The 22,077-nt window shown below is 44.4% G+C and overlaps 6 protein-coding genes and 1 non-coding gene across 14 annotated transcripts; 5 read left to right on the top strand and 2 right to left on the bottom strand.

Annotated features, from left to right (window-relative positions):
• Window positions 1–101: 101 nt before the first annotated feature.
• On the top strand, window positions 102–2,631 carry Ku80. The gene is made up of 5 exons (NM_135923.3): window positions 102–211; window positions 269–364; window positions 420–652; window positions 708–830; window positions 890–2,631. Exons 1-5 carry the CDS (start codon window positions 197–199, stop codon window positions 2,520–2,522), a joined length of 2,100 nt encoding a protein of 699 aa, NP_609767.2. The 5' UTR covers window positions 102–196; the 3' UTR covers window positions 2,523–2,631.
• Window positions 2,632–2,911: 280 nt separating this feature from the next.
• wek (weckle) lies at window positions 2,912–5,128 on the top strand. 2 transcript variants are annotated; one of them, NM_001273543.1, is made up of 4 exons: window positions 2,912–3,155; window positions 3,216–4,121; window positions 4,182–4,528; window positions 4,593–5,128. In NM_001273543.1, the coding sequence occupies exons 1-4, from the start codon at window positions 3,030–3,032 to the stop codon at window positions 4,624–4,626; spliced, it is 1,413 nt and encodes a 470-aa protein (NP_001260472.1). In that variant the 5' UTR covers window positions 2,912–3,029; the 3' UTR covers window positions 4,627–5,128. The 2 variants fall into 2 exon arrangements, with proteins under 2 accessions (NP_001260472.1, NP_524930.1); NM_080191.3 differs by having other exon boundaries at window positions 4,593–4,786.
• On the bottom strand, window positions 4,994–7,041 carry CG3793 (uncharacterized protein). Of its 2 annotated transcripts, none has more exons than NM_001259109.2 (4): window positions 6,640–7,041; window positions 6,053–6,478; window positions 5,672–5,988; window positions 4,994–5,586 (listed from the first exon to the last, which is right to left on the bottom strand). In NM_001259109.2, exons 1-4 carry the CDS (start codon window positions 6,883–6,885, stop codon window positions 5,550–5,552), a joined length of 1,026 nt encoding a protein of 341 aa, NP_001246038.1. In that variant the 5' UTR covers window positions 6,886–7,041; the 3' UTR covers window positions 4,994–5,549. The 2 variants fall into 2 exon arrangements, with proteins under 2 accessions (NP_001246038.1, NP_609766.1); NM_135922.3 differs by having other exon boundaries at window positions 5,138–5,586; window positions 5,684–5,988.
• Window positions 7,042–8,502: 1,461 nt separating this feature from the next.
• Gli (Gliotactin) lies at window positions 8,503–15,259 on the top strand. 5 transcript variants are annotated; one of them, NM_165127.2, is made up of 9 exons: window positions 8,503–8,572; window positions 8,855–9,065; window positions 10,687–10,859; window positions 10,919–11,051; window positions 11,416–11,844; window positions 11,901–13,120; window positions 13,183–13,494; window positions 13,556–14,257; window positions 14,324–15,259. In NM_165127.2, the coding sequence occupies exons 3-8, from the start codon at window positions 10,693–10,695 to the stop codon at window positions 14,163–14,165; spliced, it is 2,871 nt and encodes a 956-aa protein (NP_723928.1). In that variant the 5' UTR covers window positions 8,503–8,572; window positions 8,855–9,065; window positions 10,687–10,692; the 3' UTR covers window positions 14,166–14,257; window positions 14,324–15,259. The 5 variants fall into 5 exon arrangements, with proteins under 5 accessions (NP_723928.1, NP_723929.1, NP_476602.1 ...); NM_165128.2 differs by lacking the exon at window positions 8,855–9,065; NM_057254.4 differs by lacking the exon at window positions 8,855–9,065 and having other exon boundaries at window positions 8,503–8,692.
• A 101-nt stretch (window positions 15,260–15,360) lies between these two features.
• On the bottom strand, window positions 15,361–18,998 carry Mtr4 (Mtr4 helicase). The gene is made up of 2 exons (NM_080190.3): window positions 17,809–18,998; window positions 15,361–17,755 (listed from the first exon to the last, which is right to left on the bottom strand). Exons 1-2 carry the CDS (start codon window positions 18,902–18,904, stop codon window positions 15,684–15,686), a joined length of 3,168 nt encoding a protein of 1,055 aa, NP_524929.1. The 5' UTR covers window positions 18,905–18,998; the 3' UTR covers window positions 15,361–15,683.
• A 580-nt stretch (window positions 18,999–19,578) lies between these two features.
• Window positions 19,579–19,704, top strand: snRNA:U5:35D (small nuclear RNA U5 at 35D). The gene has a single exon (NR_001659.1). It is a non-coding gene; the product is annotated as a small nuclear RNA U5 at 35D (small nuclear RNA).
• Window positions 19,705–20,182: 478 nt separating this feature from the next.
• On the top strand, window positions 20,183–21,942 carry ND-B17 (NADH dehydrogenase (ubiquinone) B17 subunit). Of its 2 annotated transcripts, none has more exons than NM_165126.3 (3): window positions 20,183–20,539; window positions 20,610–20,711; window positions 21,410–21,942. In NM_165126.3, exons 1-3 carry the CDS (start codon window positions 20,285–20,287, stop codon window positions 21,554–21,556), a joined length of 504 nt encoding a protein of 167 aa, NP_723927.2. In that variant the 5' UTR covers window positions 20,183–20,284; the 3' UTR covers window positions 21,557–21,942. The 2 variants fall into 2 exon arrangements, with proteins under 2 accessions (NP_723927.2, NP_609765.1); NM_135921.4 differs by having other exon boundaries at window positions 21,410–21,660.
• The last annotated feature ends 135 nt before the right edge of the window (window positions 21,943–22,077 follow it).

Raw genomic sequence — 22,077 nt, 5'->3', positions numbered from 1 at the left:
AATTTTGCATTTCGTTTTTATGAAAAGTAACAGTTAGCAAGTAAGTTGGCAACGCGGTGCTAGAAATATCGATAAGCGATAGGTGGTAGTGCATTAGGTCAGTAAGCCGCCGGTGTTTTCTGTTATCGACTGAATGGTATTATTGTTGTGAAATTTAAAAACATAGTCGCTGAATTTAGGTAAATAAACTTGTTTGATGGCTTCTAACAAGGTAGGTTCACAAATAATCGCATTTAATGTTAAGGTATCTCCATTGTTTGATTTCCAGGAATGCCTTATAATTGTACTGGATGTGCGAACATGTGCCGCCGAAGAAGTGAAGCTGAAGTCCGCAAAATGTGTGGCGGAGATTCTTAAGGACAAGGTGTGTGAAATACAATTGGGAACTCAGTTAAATATGCTAACTGAAACAATTGCAGATCGTGTGCGATAGGAAGGACTACGTGTCCTTCGTCCTCGTGGGTTGCGACACCGATGAAATAAAAACTGAGGATGCTTCCCACCCAAATGTGCTGCCCTTTGGTGAACCAAGACTTTGCAGCTGGCAGCTCTTGCTGGAATTCTTCCAGTTTGTGAATAAGACAGCCTGCGAGGATGGAGAATGGCTAAATGGTCTACAGGCGGCCCTGGAGCTTCAGAATGTCGCAACTACGTATGTGACTTACCTTATCATCTAACCATCACATTTTATGGAATATTCCTTGCAGCTTGAGAGTCGCCAGGCGGAGGATCCTCCTGCTCTTCGATTTCAACGACTTTCCACAGGACTACGAGAAGTTCAACGAAATCACGGACGAATTACTTGGCGAAAACATCGAGTTAATTGTGGGGTAAGATTATTTATTTTGTTAAATGCATAATAGTAATAATAATTTACATTATCACTTAGAACTCACAACATAGCCTACATAGACAATGCCATCACTTCTCAGCCTCAGGCTATTTTCAACTTTTCGCGCAAATGCGGCCCCGATGAGCTGAATAACCAGAAGTACGCCCTCAGTCTCGTTCCTCGCTGCAATGCGACGTTGTGCAGCTTCAAGGAGGCACTGCATACCGTCTTCAAGGTGACCAACCGGCGACCCTGGGTGTGGAACGCAAAGCTGAACATCGGCAGCAAGATCTCCATTAGCCTGCAGGGCATAATCGCCATGAAGAACCAGACGCCCGTAAAGCTGGTAAAGGTCTGGGCGGAAAAGGATGAGATAGTGATACGGGAGACTCGTCATTATATCAAAGGCACTGAGATCACCCCGCTGCCGGAGAATCTGATAACCGGTTACATGCTGGGCGGCACTCCGGTGCCATACGACGAGGCCGTGCTAGAGCCAAAGGAACCACACCCACCTGGTCTCCACTTCTTTGGCTTTATCAAAAGAAATGCCGTGCCGGATGAGTACTTTTGTGGCGAGTCCTTGTACCTCCTGGTGCATCAGAAGCACAATCAATCTGCCGCCGTGAAGCTGGACGCTCTGGTGCGTGCTCTCGTTTCTTCGGATCGGGCCATACTGTGCTGGAAAATATATAGCACCAAGTTTAATAGACCGCAAATGGTTGTGCTACTGCCCCGCTTAGCAGACGATACCCATCCGGCTACTTTGTATATGCTGGAAGTTTCCTATACGTCTCAGCACCACTTCTGGGACTTTCCGGCACTGCGAACCACCAAGACGGAGTGCAGCGAGGAACAGCTGAATGCCATTGATCAGTTAATCGATAGCACCGATCTGGAGTGCACACTGCGGGACACGCAGCAGCCACGTCCGTGGGCGCAGAATGATCTGCTGCCGTTCGACGCACTTCCCAGCATCTTTGAGCAGAATGTCATGGACATCCTAGAGCGAAAAGTTATCTATGATAACGACAAGGAAGACAAAATGCTTAAGGACAAAAACTTCGCAGATGTATTCTGGCGAGTGCCAGATCCCTTGGAGGAGAAGTCAAAGAGAGCGGCAGCCATCGTAAAGAAGCTATTTCCATTGCGCTATAGTCGCGCCTGGCAGGAAAAGCTGTTGGCCAAGGAGCAGGCAGAGAATGGTGTGGCAGTCAAGTCGGAACCAGCGGAGAAGGAAATCCCGTTGCCATCAGACGGTGTGGGCTTAATTGATCCAATCTCTGATTTCAGGCGAGTCCTGGCTAGCGTTCACACAATCAGTAATGCCACTGAGCGAGATGCCCGCTTTCAGGCGCTGGCTGCCGATACCCGCGTGGTGATCATCACACTGCTGCAGCGCAGGAAACAGAACATCGGGCAACTGGGCGAGCTCATCACCCTGTACCGACAGAGCTGTATAGACTTCAACACCTTTTTGGAATACGACAAGTTCGCTGAGGAGCTGAAGAAGATCGCGCTGGCCAAGAATCGCAGCGAATTCTGGCAAGACGTTATGGTCGACAAGCAATTGGGCCCTTTGGTGCTTGGCGAGCCGACGCTGGACGACGAATTGGCTCTAAAAGCCTATTACACCATCGAGAATTGGGTGGAGAGTGGGGCGAACGATATGGAAGACGTTGAGATGTAGTTTATCATTCCATTTTGTTATATTAAGCAAATGTGCTAAAATTAGTTTTTGTTATACACAGTTTTTCTTATATGTAAGTCGAAAATAAATTATTATATTGTTTATATATATATACCAGAGTAAAAACTCGGTCGCATGTTTTAAAAACAACATTATATCCCTGGGAAACCACATCCAAATGATGATGATAATACATCTCTATGTTAATAAACATCGACACGCAGGAAGGAAAACGTTAGTAATACTTCTTATGATTGAGAAAAAAAAGTAAAATAAATACAATTTTCAATTCCAAATTTAAACTGAATACTTTTTGAAAATGGCGGCAACAACTTGTTGTTTTGCACTTATCGATATTTCCAAAAATCATCGGAGTGCGCATACCAATTAATCGATTCGGAATTCCGCTCCATACAGCTGATTTTAATCAGCGCTTTGGCAATAGAATTTAGTCAAAACCCGAGGGCATACTGTACCAAACTGTGGGGCTTCTGTTGAGGATTAGCCATGGGAGTTCCCACAAGCGATTGGATATACTGGTGTCGCCTGTGCGCCCGCGACGACGTTGTATACAAAGTGCGCGAGCGGGACGACGATCTGGTTAGGATTATCAGCAAATGCTTTGATGTGGAGGTATGTTATTCGTTTTCCCAGCCTACAGATAGCTTATACATTAGTTTTCCACACACGCAGATGACCCTCGAGGAACCGGAACTGGGCAGCATGTTGTGCGAGGAGTGCTACTCGGTGATTGGCCAGCTGATCACCTTCTCGGATAGCGTTTCCAAAGTACAAGCCATTTTTGAGCTTCTGCGACACTCGGAGCCGCAGGATAGCCAGGACTTGGACGCCCTGCGTCTGGAATACGGCCTTCCGCCGGCCTGCAAGCAGGACCTCGAGTTCCTGGACATAGACGATACGGAGGATAGGTGTTCCTTGGTAGAGGAGCTAACGATATCAGACCATTCCACATCTCCGTCACCCGATTTTGAAGCACAGACCGTGCGAACACGAGCTAATCTCAAACAGTGTAATTCCGATCCCAAAGTGCTAGCCTCACCTACTGCATCAATTCCTGAAGTTGAAACAAAACGAAGTCGCCGACAGCAGTTTGCGGCTAAGCGAAATTCCAAAGTGTACACTGCAACCGAGTCGGATGATGAGGAGGCCATTCTAGACGAAGACGAGGCCGTATCCCCGCCGCCTTTGAAGCGAAAAAGAGGCAGACCCAAGGGCTCAGGCAAACAGAAAAACGTGGACGACAGCGATAACGTAACTTCCCGCGAACCAGACGACAATGCTAAATCCAAACAAGATGACAAGACATCCGAATTGAGCATGTCACCCCATGGCTCCCAGAGTTCGAATTTCGTCGATTATCCCTGCAAAATCTGCAACGAAACCTTTATGTCCTTCATGGCTCTGCGCAGGCACAAGCACGACATGCACGGCGGTCCGAAGAAATACGTTTGCGATCACTGCGGAAAGGGTTTGAAGACCTTCACATCGCTGGTGGAGCACCAGCTGGTTCACACGGAAGAGAAGCCCTGTATATGCCCCGTCTGCAATGCTGGTTTTAAGAACAAAGCTAGGCTGAGAGTAAGTCATCGAATAATCTTGTGGACCAACTAAATCTTGAAATTTGTATACAATTTCCAGGTGCACAGTCAGACACATGGTGAGCCCAAGTTTGAGTGCAATGTCTGCGGCAAAAAGCTGCAGACACGGGCGATTCTTAACAAGCACAAGTATGTGCACACGGATGAGCGGCGCTTCAAGTGCGAGGTTTGTGGCAGCGGCTGTAAGAACTCCACGGCCTTGAAGATCCATCTCCTTGGACACACCGGCCTCAGACCCTACGTATGCAAGTACTGCGGAAAGGCGTTCGCCAGCAACACCAACTGTCGCTCCCACAAATGGAAAAAACATCCGGAACTGGCGTCCAAGGAGGATGAAACCGAATCTTCACGTGTTCCAGTGCCAACATTGGAAGAACTGAGAGCGATGTAAGCTATAGTCATGCATATTATTATTATTAGCTTACTATTGTACTAAATTTTTGGTTTGCAGAACTCGCGAGATGGCCAAGGCCAAACAGGATTAGACCATGTTGGTTGACAAAAATGTATAAATAGCAGTGCGCAGTAAAATTTTATCCCAGAGACATTTACATTTACACTTAATTAAACACACAACTGCCCTTTTTGCATTTAAATTGGTTTTTAATAAGTTTCAAAATAAATTCACTTTTTAAACGCACACTTAAATTGGGAAATGTGTTCACACATGAAAATGACATTGTATAAAAGATAATAATTGTTTGACTCACAATGTAGATTTAAAAATAACAATTGTAATTTGTGACACCAAATTATGCGTACACTTTGAAACACTCAATTGAAACTCCTGTGAGCGGTTGCAGCATATTTTAAAGATGAGCGCTATTCATAGAACTCCCACGCATGGTTCACTAGATTGCGACAAGTTGGTCTGTAGATAATTCCAAGGGCTTATTCACAATAAAATCAGTTTGAAATTATAACTCAGCAAATGTAAATGCTTCGTGCTAACACCAGATACATTGACACCTAATTAAACACACAACGGCCCTTTTTGCATTTAAGTTGGTTTTTTTTTTAATAATTTCAAAATACATTTACAATTTAAACGCACACTTAAATTGGGGAATGAATGAATGGCATATTGATCACCTATCAATATTTTGTGCCACAACTCGGTGATAAAATAGTAAATATTAAGCGATTAAATAATAAAAATGTAACAAGAGAAAAAAATATAAGGAACAACTAAATTAATACAAATTAGATCATTTGTGAGTGGGTCTCTGTGTAGGATAAATATCTAAACATGTTTTGATTTCGATGGTTTCTCTTTAATTACTTGCTGTTTAGGTTAACACGTTGAGAAGCAAAATATTTTGGCATGGCCTTCCTCCAAACCGAGCAGAGTCAATAAATAGTGCATCCAAGTAGGTTGGCTCTCTATCCCTTCCACCTTCACTCACTCCTAGTCAATGTTCAGCGAGGACATTAACTCTTCGACGCTGCATGGAAATAGAGGAAAGAAAAAATCATGTTGATTAAACGGGAATCGCAAGAGACCGCTGTCGGTTAGGCACGAATGTTTACACTGGCACGCACGTGATATCTATATCCTGAAAGGCCACGCCCAGCCAGGCGACCACCAGGCAGTAGTGCTGGAAAAGCTGGAGCAGCAGTTCACCCTCGTCCAGCATTTCCAGCCGCTCGATTCGCTGCCTCTCGGCCGCCGAGATGCTCTCGTACACCTGGACCATGTCCCAGGCGCGGGCGCCAGTCCAGCCGCTGTCCTTGAAGCGGTTCCTCTGCGTATCCAGCGACAAGCAGGATTCAACGCCGGCCAGGCTGCAGCCGCGTCCGCGCAGATTGTTGAGCATCACATCGCCGAAACGGTCGTTCATGTTGACCTGCGGCGAGCAAAGGATTCAATGCACTAGTTGGATGGGAAACACAGAGGTGGCACATGCTCACCTGTTCGTAGTTGACAAAGACGGCTGCTTGGAACTTTTGCGCAATCCATTTGAGCAGGTTACGGCAGTTTTGCGCCTCGATATAGACCAGAACGCACTCGGCGAGAAATATGGTGGGCAGGGAGTAATCAACTTCTGCCTGCTGCAGCTTGCTGTCCACCTCGTCGAGGTTGCGCAGGTCAACGCCCATCAGGTGGTAGCTTGGTCCATGCAGATCCGTGGGACTGAGCCGCACCTCACCATCCTCGTCGTGAATCCTGGCCAGCAGGGCCTTGTTGCGCTTAATTGTGTAGCACTTGCGGGCGGTGACCGTGGGGAAGTCCAGCTCAATGAAGTTCTTCACCTGGTGGGCGGTGTCCCTCAGCCGGAAGTAGAGTGTGTCGAAGCCGCAGCCCAAATTGATGATCTGGCAGTTGCCCGAGGTTTTCTGTATGGACGGACAATGGGTGGAAGACGGTTAGAGCAAGGTCAAACTGGAATGGACATGCGCGGTGTGGAGGGCATGACGGGCACGGCCTTGGTGCTGCAATGCAACAGGATGACCTTGGCACGTGCCAGACAGTTGGGCGCCGCGGCAGATGAACTGACCTTTAGAAACTTCTCGACGCACATCTCCACGCCCTTGACACGGGCAAAGTAGCCGCGATTGATCTCCGGCGCCTTGCGCTCTTGGTTGCGCACAAAGTACCCGATGTAGTCGTCCTTCCAGTAGCCCAAGCGCACCGCACATCGCTTGCAATCGCTGGCATCGTCGTTGGTGGCTATCACAGCCTCGTCGCACGGATGGAACTTGTGCGTCGAGCCGGCGATTCCGGCCGACGCTGGCGGCTCCATGGCTCTGCGACTGGTGTACTCGGCGGTTTCCACTTGGATCCTTATTTACAATCAGCTCCTGCGGCGAGCACAAGTTCCAGAATCCTTGTTTTCTTGTTCCGAATTTTTTCTCGCTTGAAAACAGCTGCAGGAACCGATAGACGATAACAGTGTGCAGTGTTGAATAGCCCTTGGAGCCTGTACGATAAGAAGGCGACCAATAACTCGATTAGTTTTAGTTTGGCGCGAGCATTTTAAATATAACACATACAGATTAGGGCGAAAATTAAGAAATTAAAAAGAATAATGTGAATATAACAACTTTATTAAAGTTATATTAAAATCCATTATTATTATTATTAATATTAATATTATAATTATTATTATTATTATTATTAAAGATCAATAATTGGGTCAAAAAACCGAATACACAAATAGATCTCAATCCCAATTTGACAAGTATTCTTGTAACTCGCTTTCGAGTTAATTTTCAATTTTTTGCTCCTCCGTAGTACGAATGCAGTTTTTCTTTAACCTAATTGACTTAAGCACTTCATTAATAAAGTAAGGGTCAACATTGTAAACAAAGCGTCTCAGTGCTCAAGTGCTTTAATTGCTTCCCGCATCTTTGACATCGGAAGCTCCGCCGCTTTGGTTATAATTAAAATTAGCAGCTACGCCCAGCAACCCGCTCAATAAGTCGGGGTCAAAATGTGATCCGATCGCCAATTGGCTTCGCCGTGCGGAGCTCTAAGCGTGAATCACGACCCATCCATCCATCAATCCATCCATCCATCCATCCATCCATCCATCCATCGTCTGGGCTGCGTCCTATATAATAGAATTCAATTAGAAATTATGCAAAATTGTATTCCGTTTTGTCATGCAAAGATAACTCATTACTGCTTTATTCAGAACGTCTTGTTTTGGATGACAAGACTTCTATTTCCTTATAATTACTGACTTTATTTAACTAAAATATAAACTTTAATATACGTGAGATGGTAACATCTTATTACGAAAACTTATCTCTTGTTGCAAACTTTATACTTGAAGTTATGTTTTAATTGCACCGGACTCTTTTAAGATTGATTCAGTTTAAGGAATGATTTAACATAGTTGGCATTAATTCAGACTTTTGTCATAATATTTTGTTCAATTTAACTGGGATGTTATTTAAAAGAAATAAGAAGTAGTATAAATAGTAGGCGGGACTCGTAGCTTGGCAGGTCGGCGGGTCTGCAGATGCAAAAGTAACTACTACAGCAGCAGGTCAGTTAAGTCAATCCAACGTGCCACCCACTTCCGGTAGAGCCATAAATCCTTTTATCAATTTTTATAAATATATTATTATTATTATTATTTTTTTTTTTATTATTATTAGAATTATTATTATTATTTTTAGATTATTATTCTTATTCTTATTTTTATTATTATTCTTATCACATTGTTTTTATTATTCTTCTTCTTATTATTGTATTATTATTATTCATTATTGTTATACTCAAAGGAATTTCTATCTTAACACTAGAACTTTTTTAATTTTAATCGGGAGCGAGCGCCCAGCTGACAGAGCGGCTCTCTTCCGCGATTCGATATTCGATTCGAGTTGCGTTTGGGTTTGCTTTTGGTTGGCGCGTCAGTTCGTCGGCAGCGTTCGAAAGAGTCGGTTGCCTCTGTGTTTTGGCGGTAGTGGTTGTGCGCACAGGTGAGAGTTCGGTGCGCAAGAGGCGGTTAAAGTTAAAGCTGCGCGCGCTCAATACAACGAAAGAATCGGTTGGCCAGGTGTATCTGTGTACGAATCGTTGGTAACAGCCGGCAACTGAGTGTGAGTGTTAACTGAGTTTCGTTCGTTGGTGTGCGTGAGAACTGAGAAGTGGTTTTTGGACGGCACATTGCGCTTACCTGGCTTACCTGAGTCTCAGTCTCCGCCGCCGACTCAAAAACGGTCATTTCAGCTGCGTTACGTTTTTTTCTCGTTTGTATTCAGTCTTGTTTTTGGTTAGTGATTTTTTGTTTGTTACCTTTTCGGGGCGTTGGCCAAGAAAGTTATTGTGAGTGTAGAAACGCGTAAAAGTTGAAACTAAAATGTGAGTGGTAATGGTTGGAAAATCGCGATTAGATAGATAGTGAAATGACGGATAGAAGCCGCAACAAGTTGCCACGGCAACGTCATCAATTGGAGCATAACTGTAAAAACAGTAAGATTAAGCCACACAGAGAAAGAATACATTTGAAATAAGAAACAACAACAATATTAAAAAAAAACTGCTTATATAAATAAAACTTAAAAGATAAAGAAGAGCTTCCAATAATAAGATTCACTTTAAAAATAATTTATTAATTTAGACAGAAGAGTTTATGCTCTTGACGCTATGTATCTACAAAAATATCTGTATCAAAAATGCATCCGATTCTTTTCCGTGCATTGGTAACAACAACACCTGTGTGGTGGGCCAACACACAGATACACACACACACACATGATGGGCACGCACACAGGCGCACCTGCGCTTCACTTTCAGCGTTATCGTTGCGTTTATTGTTTGCTTTGGTGATTGCGAAAAGGCAAAACTTCTACAAATGATTCATCCACGCGCAACAGCAACAAATGCCAACGAAATTTCGTCACGAAATTCGATCTGAAAGTTCCCATCCAGTTTCGCTATAAACCAAGCTCGACCATATGTATGTATATATGTATTTATGTACATATGTAATTTTTGTGCAGGCGTTTGCACTTCCGTATGTTTTTTAGGAACCCTTCCGAGGGTTGAGCCGTCGTATCATCGAATAACCGGGTAACTTGAGGCGTCCACAGGCAGGTTAATGCACCCGTACATGTACGAGTCCTTGTGCCACTTTCAACACACTCGCAGTCAGAACAATAGCACCAGTAACAACTATGAACATCTTCTGTTCTCTGGGAATTCGATTTATCATATCATATATACGAATATGATGATATGATATATATATTTGACCCACCTGTATTTACATACATAATGCAACCAAGGTAACGATGGCTATGTTGCATCGATACAGACCGCATGCATTGCCAATCAAATGCCAAGAGCAAAATTCAAACACAGCCAATTTTGGAATAGCCAGGTGTTTACATTTTCACCTTTTTTTCTTTTGCGGCATTTTCGCACGTAACAGTAGGGGTTGCATTGGCCGGAAACACCTGACTCAAAAATATATTAATCATGGATTTTATACTATTTATCAACTGATAAATACATAGCTTCACTTCTAGCTTTTATATGAATGAGCGATAGTATTTCATTAGCTTTTTTTCAAGATTTCTCACTCATCGAGAAAATCAATTGACCAACATTTTCCTAAACAATTTACTTGCCACCCAACTGGCTCACACCATTTTACACCGATGACCTTTCTCTATTATCGCTGCAATTAACCCATTGACGCCGTTCCAAAAAATCCAGACACACGGCACGTAACATTCAGTGTAGTGAAGTGGCATTTGTTCATTCCACTCCGCACTGAAGTCGCATTTTATGCTGTAACTTATTTTTAGCGCTTTTTCGAGTCAGCATTAAAACGGGTTTGTCGGTCTCTCGGCTTTTTCTAATGCCGTATTGGTTTGGATTGAAGTGCCAAGAAAATTGAGCCAACAACGTAATGGAAAACCAGTTTGGTCACTCTTACTGAAACTCAGAGCCGAGATTTGTTTTCATTCTGTTTGTTTATACTTCAATGTGATCTGAAACCATTGTTGATGTATTGACGAAAAACATAAATGTGCTCAACAAACTAATTCTTTTAAATACCATTTCCTACTTTTGAATATTTTTCTAGATCATCATGATGCACAAATTGAAATATCGCGATAAATTAAAATGGCTTTTAGCCCTTCTTGTGCTGATCGGCACTTGTTTTATTCAGACAAGGGGACAAACAAGAGATCCCAGATTTTATTCTCGGCCAGGCGTTGACTACCATTGGCCAAATCCAGGCGATCCGGATTACAGGTGACTCATGGCTTCCGTTCGTTCTTATCAGCTTTTGTACTTACGTTCAATGCTTACAGAACCTACACGTTCAACGATCGCCGATATGGTCATTATCAGCCAAATGGCTATGGAGCCAACTATCCAGGCAGAAATCCACCGGGACAATATCCACAGGGAATGCCGAATGAAGATCGCTTTCGATTTGACCCGGTAAGCAAACTTATAACTTGACAAACTTGAGTAAGATATAATTCGATATTAAATACATCGTTAAGTGATCGGAACATTTATTGTGGGTTCCCAACTCGCGCTTTATCAATTAACTTTCGTGACACAAAAAACTGACCCCCATACCAAAGAAGCGTACCGAAAGATCATCCATAAGCGAACAATGCCCAGTCATTGAGAGAGATAGAGTTCGTTCCAATATCAAAGCAATAATCTTAATTAAGTTTTCATGCCATCGCGACTTAATCAATTACACATGTCGCCCATTCACTGATCGGCTCAGAGTCTCTATTTGTTCCATGTTCCATGTCAAATGGTCTAATGATGTTACCATTTCCCATCACAGAACGATCCGAATGCGAGAACCCAGTTTCCGGGAGTGCTGGCCGGATGGCGAGAGGATTTGCAGGGCAAGCAGCGGCGGGATTCGTTGACCCTGGAGCGGGATGTTTTCGTGACCACCAACTATGGCCAGGTGCAGGGCTTTAAGGTGTACATGTACGATAATCCAGATCCGAAGTCCTTCTATCGTCCCTACCACTCGACCGTGGATCGTGTGATGGGCGAGTGCTCGGTCTTCCTGGGCATTCCCTACGCCCTGCCGCCCACCTTCGAGGGCAGGTTCAAGCCACCACGCGTCCATCGAGGCTGGCAGCTGCTGCAGGCCGTCGACTTTGGACCCGCCTGTCCACAGCCTGTGCGATATACGGGTGCCACGAAAGGAATCATGGACATGGACGAGGATTGCCTCTACTTGAACGTGTATTCGCCGAAGGTAGCCATTTCATCATTTCTTTTAACTTCTGAATACTATATTTGTTTCTTACTCAGACTGGTGCTGGTGTGGCTCAAAAATACCCGGTTATGGTGTACATCCATGGCGGCGAGTTCATTCGTGGAGCCTCCAACCTATTCCAGGGTCATATTCTGGCCTCGTTCTACGACGTGGTCGTGGTGACCCTGAATTACCGCCTTGGTGCCCTGGGATTCCTATCGACGGGTGATGAGAACTCGCCCGGAAACTACGGAATCCTCGATCAAGCGATGGCGCTACGTTGGGTCTATGACAATATTGAGTTCTTCAACGGCGATCGGAATTCCATCACTCTATTTGGTCCGGGAGCAGGAGGCGCCTCCGCTGGACTCCTGATGGTGGCACCACAGACGCGGAACATTGTGCGTCGTGTGATCGCACAGTCCGGATCGGCTCTAGCGGATTGGGCGCTCATCCAGGACAAGTATCGCGCCCAGAACACGAGTCGCGTGCTGGGACAGCTGCTGGGCTGCTCCATTGAATCGTCGTGGAAGTTGGTCAACTGCCTGCGCACCGGACGCAGCTTCTATGAGCTGGGAAACGCTGAGTTCTCTCCCCAGGTGGGCAGCTTTCCATGGGGTCCAGTTCTGGACCACAACTTTACGTTGCCCGGCGACGATTGGTACGAGGGATGGCGCGAAAAGGATTGGCGTTTCCTCACCCAAACGCCGGAAACCCTCATCCGTGCCGGTAAATTCAACCGGAATATTCAGTACATGACGGGCGTGACCACACAGGAAGCGGCCTTTTTTGTGGCCCAAAACGAATCCCTAAGTCCGTACTATGAACTAGATGGACGTTTCTTCGATCAGAAAATAAGGGAACACGTTTTCCGCTACAACTATACACTTAATCCGAACGGAGTTTACGAGGCCATCAAGTACATATACACCTTCTGGCCGGATCCCAATAATAACACCATAATCCGGGACCAGTACATAAACATGCTGAGTGATCTCTACTACCGAGCACCGGTGGATCAAATGGTCAAGCTAATGCTGGAGCAGAAGGTACCCGTTTATATGTACGTACTGAACACCACTGTGGAGGCACTGAATCTGCCACAGTGGCGAAAGTATCCACACGACATCGAACGTTATTTCCTCACCGGAGCTCCCTTCATGGACACCGAGTTCTTTCCCAAAAAGGAGCATCTGCAGCGCAATATGTGGACGGATAACGATCGCAATATGAGTCACTTTTTCATGCAGACCTACACGAATTTTGCTAGATATGGGTAATTAACTTTGCATACAATACAATAGACCTATATATACTGAAACTTTACTTAAATTCCAGCAATCCGACGCCGCAACAGGTGCTAGGCATGCATTTCCAGCGCGCATACCAGGGCGAGATTCGGTACTTGAACATCAATACCACGTACAACTCCTCCATTCTACTCAACTATCGGCAGACGGAGTGCGCCTTCTGGACGCAATACTTGCCCACAGTTATTGGAGTGCTGGTGCCCACTTATCCACCCACCACGGAGTATTGGTGGGAGCCCAAGGAGCCACTACAGATCGCCTTTTGGAGCATGTCGGTGGCCTGTTTCTTCCTCATAGTCCTGGTGGTCATCTGCTGCATCATGTGGCGCAATGCCAAGCGGTAAGTTTTGGATGAATATACTATTATACCATAATATAATCTAACAATAACTGATTCACAGCCAATCGGATCGCTTCTATGACGAAGATGTCTTCATTAATGGTGAGGGCTTGGAACCGGAACAGGATACGCGTGGAGTGGACAATGCCCACATGGTGACCAACCATCATGCCCTGCGCTCCAGGGATAATATCTACGAGTACCGCGACTCTCCATCCACCAAAACCTTGGCCAGCAAAGCGCACACGGACACCACCTCGTTGCGCTCACCCAGTTCGCTGGCCATGACCCAAAAGTCCAGCAGCCAGGCGTCCCTCAAGTCAGGGATCTCGCTCAAGGAAACCAATGGCCATTTGGTGAAGCAATCTGAAAGGGCAGCCACGCCACGATCCCAACAAAATGGGTCCACCGCAAAGGTGGCGTCTCCTCCTGTGGAGGAGAAGCGTCTACTGCAGCCACTTTCCAGCACGCCCGTGACGCAGTTGCAGGCGGAGCCGGCCAAAAGAGTTCCCACCGCTGCCAGTGTCTCGGGCAGCAGTCGGAGCACCACTCCGGTGCCCTCTGCCCGCAGCACCACCACGCACACCACAACAGCCACCCTGAGTTCCCAGCCAGCGGCTCAGCCGAGGAGAACCCACCTGGTGGAGGGAGTGCCTCAGACATCCGTATAAGTAACAGCTCTCTAAGCGCAGGATGCGCTTAGGGAGTCAGCCGAATCGTCCAATTACAGAGCCAATCAACAATCCAGGAGGAAGTATGCCAGGTAGGTCCATTCATTGATCTTTGTATAGACAATCAGATTACTGACCAAAAATCTATATTCTTACAGTTTCTCCTGGAATTTTTCTTTAAAGTAAGTTAGTTATTTTCGAAAAAAGTAGTTTATGTTTTGTATTTATGATAGGTTTGTAAACAGATCTTTGAGATCTCAGTTTTGAGTTGTAGTTTAGGCAAACCTGTATTTCTAATGCCTTACTTTAAGTTAAATTGTTCGTAAGTTTGATAACCCAACGAATACAAATCCATATCAATGACATTCCATAGCCTTATCATCGGCCTTTACGTGTATATATAGAATTTAAATGTATAATAAGAATTATTTAAATCTAGGAAATTGCCTGCCTTAACTGAAGGAAATTAGCTATATAATACAAGTATTTTTATAACAAATGCTGAGCTTAAATTTTTAAAACTCACTTTTAGTGGCAGTAATATCGAATGAAATTGTAAAGAGAGTATATCTTTTAAATCAAATATTAAAATACAAAAATAAATTAACCTTATAAAAAATAATGCATTACATTATTTAAGACCTGCTATTATTTGATAACAAACTCATAACATTGTCACGTCCCGTATTATAAGAATATCATTAGAATACCATTAGATCGTAGCCACTCCCACACATCATCAAGAGCAATACACCTACAGTGCCTTAATAATATTTGGTAATTGTCCTCGATGGACCCACCCACCCCATCCATGATGTACCAACTAAGTGTGCCTTTCATACATACATAAATGTACTCCTAGTTATATACTATATATGTTCTATATGTTCTGTGTGTCGCATATAAGCAAAATGACCATACAAAATCAGTGTGAACCGTCCAATAACTTATGTTTTCAAAAGTGTACATTGTTTTTCCTGTATATATCATCATTTGTTACACGATTGAAAGCATATTGTTTTTACCACATTATATGTTTATATGTACTTTAGATAAGTTTTATGTATTTGTCCATAAATAAATATTTTTACATTACTCAATGTTGTTTTCGCAAATGCTTTGAATATCCACATTATCAATTATGACAAATTTGAATTCACTGTTGTGGCTTTGAAATAAAACAAACGTGATTTCTAAGTAAATAGATGTTAGATCTCATGGTCATATTTATTTTATTAACCGTGGATAAAATTAACATTTTATCATTAAATAAATTTACAAAGGTTGTTAGGGTTCAAATATTTCGACCTTTTGAGTCGATATGTTAAATCAAGGAATAATTGCAAGGTTCGGAAATCTTATAGCAGAGTTATTCGTGTTTGTGTTTCAAAACTAAATCTATAACCAAACATCAAGCTAGAAAATAGCTTAATGGATCTAAAGAACAAATCCGATTTCAATAAAATACGATTGGAACGGAAGTGGAAGTTAGGCCTTAAAATAGATTTTCCTAGAATCTTACAGATACAACGACGCGGCAAAGACAATGTCACGCTTGAGCAGCCTTATTCCTTCGGAGAACTTGTTCTCCAGGTCCGTGTTGCCAATGGTCTTCGAGGCCTGGCACATCTGGCGCAGAAGCTCCTCCAGTCGCCTCATGCAGCGGATGATGGAGCCTTCGAAGATGTCGGTCATCTTGCAGACGGCAAGGAAACTGGAGCCCTTGCACCACGCCAGCACCACGTCCATTAGGAAGGGCTTAAACTTGTCCACATACGTATCGGCGTCCAGATCGAGTTTGCATTCCGTGGACACCTTGGCAATGCGCCGCGCCAGATCCTGCATCGAACGTAGTGGGCCCGATAGCTCCGTGGCGCTTTTCACCGACTCGCTGGACTTCTCGTCGCAAACAAAGCAGGAGAGTAGAGCCACGGCTTGCGGAGCGGTGAGGTCGTTAAATACTCCGTTGAAGATCATCTCGGTCATGAGAAGCTCATCCGCCGAGCTCAGTTCGCAGGCAACACGACCCTTGAACTCGATAACGTCGCCAGGCTTGCAGTAGCCCATGCGCCGAAGCACACGCTTGCGATGCTTCAGTTCATCCATTTGCAGCAGACTGCGGGCAGCCTTTAGCTCGGCCTTTAGGTCTTGCAGCTGCTTTTGTAGCGTCACCTTGTCCTGGTACCGCCGGTGGATGCGCTCCAATTCCGGTGACTTGTGCAGCGGATGCTCCTCCAATCGCTTTTCAAATTGGGAAATGGTATTGACAATATCGCGGAACTCTCGATCCTTGATGTTCATGTCATCGATGGGATTGAGGACCGGTGGTCCCAGGGGGAATCGTTTCTTGGCCTCCTGGATAGTCTTGAGCACGGCTCGCCGATTGTCAGCACTGCGTAGATCGTTGGGGAAGTACACGCGGATTGAGCTGATCTGGGTGATGAGGGTGTGGGCCACGGGCACCACCTCCATGCATCCACGTTCGTTCGGTTTGCATGGCTCCGTGTCGCCGGTTTTGGCGGCCGCTTCACTAACGTGCAGCAAAACATCAATCGTGACGCTGGGCTCCGCCTTTAAAGGGTTCTTGCGGCTTTGGTCTTGTTTCTTGAAGTTCAGCACAATGCCCCAATCGTACTCCTGTGAGCCGGCGGCCACCTTGACCAACCTACCAGGCTGTAGGAAGGGCAATAGGTATTGCGGCTTCGTTATCCATTGACGGAACTGCTTGCCGTGTTGATCCAGCTGAGAGCGTATGTGATGGTAGGAGGCAATGTTGTGCTCGTCCTTGATAGTCAGCTTATTCAGCTCCAGCGTCTTCTGCTCCACCTGGTCATGCAGGCCGGGCAGTGCAGCTTGATTTTGGAACTGATAGAAACTGCGTTCCAGCATGTATTCCGGATTGATTTCCTCCACACGAAGCAGATTCAGCACCATATTGTATGTAAGATGGAAGGCCGAATTGATGGGATCTGCCTTGCCCTGAACAATGTCACGACCAACAGCCGGCGAAACTTTTTCATCGATCATGAGAATGACGATGCCCTTGTCATCCAATCCACGTCGACCGGCACGTCCCGCCATCTGGATGTACTCGCCAGAGCTGATCCATCGGAATTTCTTGCCATCGAACTTACGCGGAGCCGTAAACAGCACAGTTCGAGCCGGCATATTAAGGCCCATTGCAAAGGTTTCGGTGGCGAATAAGGCCTTGATCAGACCTTCGCCGAACAGAATCTCAATGGTCTCCTTCAGAATGGGCAACAGACCGCCGTGATGGATGCCAATGCCGCGACGCAACAACGGCAACACGTTTTCCACCTGTGGCAGGCGACGATCCTCCTCGGTGAGCACGTCCATGGCATTGTTGAACACTTCGTCCACTAGTTTCTTTTCGTCGGGAGTGTTGAAGTCCAACTTGGCCATCTGCATGGCGTAGATCTCGCAGTCCTTTTTGCTGAACGAAAAAATGATGACCGGTGCAAAATTGCGCTCCATTATCATCTTGACTATTTTAAAGATATTCGTTTGTCCGGCATTGGTTCCCTTAATGCCCCCATGGCGTCCTTTCTGATCTCCCTTGCCGGCCTCACCTGCAAAACATGGAAATTAAACTAAGTTTGAATTTGCTTTACACATGATTTACCTGCATTGGCCAGCACTGCCATTGCTGTGGTGAAGTTGTCCTCCTTGAACTGCCCCTTTTCATCGACGATAAGATGAATGCCATCGCCACCGGCCGGAAAGATGTAGTGCTGCAGAGGAGTGGGACGATAATCGGTGTAGACCACGTGACATGGCTGCTTGTGCAGGTGGCAGACCCACTCGGCGAATTGTCGAGCATTGGGAATGGTGGCCGAAAGAAAGACATATCGCACGTTGTCCGGCAGAAGGATGAGCGTTTCTTCCCAGACGACGCCGCGCTCCTTGTCGCGCATGTAGTGAATCTCATCGAAGACCACCCAGCCCACCTCGCGCATGATCTCGCTACCGCGGTACAACATGTTTCGCAGAATCTCGGTGGTCATGATCAAACAGGAGGCCGATGGATTTATGGTCACATCACCGGTGACCAAGCCCACGTCCTTAAACTCGTCGGTGAATTCGCGAAACTTCTGGTTGGACAGAGCCTTGATGGGAGTGGTGTATATAACCCGCTGCTTGGCGGCCAATGATTTTGCAATGGCATACTCCGCCACCACCGTCTTACCGGCTGACGTGTGGGCGGAAACCAGCACACTCTGGCTGTTGTCAATGCACAGAATCGCCTGGCGCTGGAACGGATCGAGGACGAAGGGATACTCCTTTGCAGGCACGCCGCTGAACGGCTTTAGGGGTATGTACTCCTGGTCGGGATGGGCGGCAACCTCGTGGGTGCATGACTTGGGAGCGTCCAACAAGTGCGTGACAATCCTGGTCCGCAGGGCCTCCAGAGTCGCGGAATCGTCTATGTCGAGGGTACGAGTGGGTTCGTCATCTGCATTATTATCGTCATCCACCGCAACCGTTGACGCCTCCTGCTTCAGACGCTTGGTGGGCTCCTCAGTGACGTCTCCTTTGTCATCGCCCTCCGCTCCTTTGGAGGATGTAGCTTCTTTCGATGCAGTGGTGCCATCCGCTTGGCGCTTATTTCCTTTCTTGGAGGCACTGCTTCCCGATGGCTTCTCCTCCTGGTTAAGTGCTGGTGGCGGCACCGACGGCGTCACTTCATCAAAACAGTCGAACAGCTCTTCTATATCCATGCCTTAAGCGGAATTTACTGTATAATTTTTACGAACTATTTCAACGCACGCCGCAAAACATGTGAAGGCCCGATAACGCGATAGACATGGTTATCGATTCTGCCGACCATCGTCAGTGAAGACCGTCTGTCTATTTTGAGGGGAAATTAAGCTATTTTTGAATTAGTTCAAATAAAAGAAAATAAATTATAATAGTTAGAAATTATGTTGTACTTTATTATGGAAATATGATTGGTATATTCGAATTTAATTCGAAGACTAATAACATGTAGATATATATATAGTAATAATATAATGGCAGCTTCTGTCAGGCAAAAAGCAGCGCAAAATGGGCAAAGTAGTTGATTTTAATTATTATTGTGCTGCCAGGATTTTAATAAAACATGCATTGGTTATTATAAATAAATATATAATCTTTTTGAAAACATATATTATAAATCTGACTACTATATCGAAATCTATATATGGGTGCCATATTCACACATTCGTATAAATTCGAAAAATTAATGCAAAATAAAATAAATAAAATCATAGTTGGATATAGTAGTTTAATATGAGGAATATTTCTACTATAAACATAATTTAAGGGTTGCTTACGTTTAACAAACATTATGATTCCCAACACGTTCAAGCAATTTCTTAGTGGTACGGCAAAGAATTTCCGATTTAAAGTCACTCTGGTTTCTCTTCAATTGTCGAATAAATCTTTCGCCTTTTACTAAAGATTTCCGTGGAGAGGAACACTCTAATGAGTCTAAAATATTATTTTGTAGTGCCCGGCGACTTTGGTAACTGGGCCATAAGAAATGCATTGAAACAAATTTTTTAGTATTACAAAATCTAGTAATGAAATTTTACTTGACTCTTTTTGTCTTCGAACATGATTTCATTTATCTTTAGGGAAATTTCGGGAAAAGTGCATTAATAAATTATGCACAGTTTTTGAAATAATGGCATAAAAGTGGGTGCAACTATGAACATAAAATTCACAAAAGAGATTTTGAAAATAATTTTTTTTTTTTGCGGTTGTTCACAGAGCGGGTTTCGAAATGCCGTGCTTATAGGCGTATGTAGTCCTAATTAAGAAATAATCCCGGAAAAATTCATCAACAAATTATAAACAGATGTATTGACCTAGCTTAAAAGGGTACTAACGCAGCCTTATACGTGTTGCATACTTTTCAACGGATCTAGTATACCCTCCACTGTATGAGTAATGGGTATTAAAAATACCATCGCAGTTTCTGGTATATTTAAGAGTGCGGTCACACTGGCGGCAACAGCTGTTCTGTTTTTCCATTGTCGCTGTCCGATTAAATTATACAATTGTTGGCGTTTTCCAACGTCCACATCGCAAAGTTCGAAAACAAACGGTCCAAAATGGTAGCTGGTGGTGCCTCGGAAACGGGCGGCGTGAAGCCGATGGTAATTGCGGGCCGCATGGTGCGGGAGCGTGAGCGCCTGATCGGCATGTCGCCGGAGGAGCGCGCCTGGCGCAAACAGTGGCTGAAGGACCAGGAGCTGCACCATGGACCCCGCAAGGTGCCCGCCCTGGAGCTGGAGCTGAACAACCCCATCAAGCGCTTCTACCGCGCTCCCCTCGACAAGGTCTGCAATGTTTTGGAACCCGTCCTGGTGAGTTGTTGTCGTGGGTATTATGTAATCAAGTTTTTGACCGGAGGAGCATCCGTTTCCTCGCCTGCAGGGCTTTCAGCGCGCGTACACCGTGCGCTTCTGGACCGGAAAGGCTCTGCTCGCCCTAACCGGAATCTACGCCGGCGCCTACTACTTCAAGTACAACCAGAATGTAAGTAATTGGTCGAGGATTCAAGTTGGCTATTACTATAAGTCATTCCAAATGTACTAATGCATGGTATCGGAAGTTAATGTATCTCAACTATAGTTAGTTGCAATAGAAAAGTGTGTTCATAGGGAAAATAACTTCAGGCCCACGCTTTTCATTATATGCAAATTGGCAAAACGTATCCACTACACTATCTTAAAACTATACTAGTCTTAAAACATAATAAATTTAAATCAAAACCATCACGTAAAGAATTTAATATATGTCTATACATGTGTATGCCCATGTACTATAAAAACTGCTCATCATTGGCTAAAATTCCAAAAACTTTCAAATGTAACTAACATATCATGTATATTTTAAATGTAAGAATTGTTATCAATTTCAAACTTACTTTATAATGTTATAAAAGTTATTTTTATAATGAACCTATGGTATTACTCGTATTGTTGCTTTGTATTTTTAAGCGCTTAAGAGCTGTAAAAACGGTTGAATTTAAAAGTTGTGATAGTCTTGAAAGTTACATTTTTGTTTCTATAAATTAAGGAAATTCTTATAGATAGTTTTAGTTTTATTGCTCTAAAGACCTTATACTTAATGCATATACTTAAGATCGCCTTCTTTCAACAAATTAGCTGTGTTTCATCGTTTAATATATATATATTATATGCATAGTTTAATGTATAACCCTTTTATTTAAGGACTGGACCCGGAAGGGCGGCTGGCGTGTGATTCACTCGCGCAAGCAGTGCGTGCCCGGAGATGAGGGCTATCCCAAGGTCTCCGATCGATCGGCGCCTTCCGATTACGCGGCTCGCGGATTCAACGAGTCGCCGCTGAAAGCTTGAAGAGATGATCGTCCCCGAGCTGGCTTAGTGATTTTGCTTAAGTTTGAAACGTAAAATTAATAATATCAAAACAAAAATCGCAATAAATATGGAAACGAAAACACAAAGCTGGAGATTGAGAGTGGATTGTGGTTTTGCCATGGCCCCGCTGCTGAAGTTGAGGTTTTTCTGCTGCGCTTGGCGGATATTCATTTCTGGCTGTGTTACACTGCCGAAATGCAAACTTAGCACTTTGCCGGTGTGCTCAATTCGCTGGAAATTGTTAATTATCGGCAGCTTTCTTTTATTTGGTTTTTCGAGCTTGTGAAGAAACCAGGCTGCGGTCGAAGCTCTAAGAAAATGAAATTTTCTAATCAGGTGTGTCAAGTGGCATTTAATCACATTTGAATATAAATCAAATTGATGATTACTAATAAATGTATTAAGTGAAATCAATGAGAATGAGTTAGAAAGGTGTCATAAATGATATTTATTGGATAAACATTAAAACATAGTAATTTGGAAATTAATAAATTTTAATT

The sequence above is a fragment of the Drosophila melanogaster genome, chromosome 2L, assembly GCF_000001215.4.
Source record: "Drosophila melanogaster chromosome 2L".
In the NCBI taxonomy this organism is placed as follows: domain Eukaryota; kingdom Metazoa; phylum Arthropoda; class Insecta; order Diptera; family Drosophilidae; genus Drosophila; species Drosophila melanogaster.
This window is presented reverse-complemented; position numbering and strand designations above follow the sequence as displayed.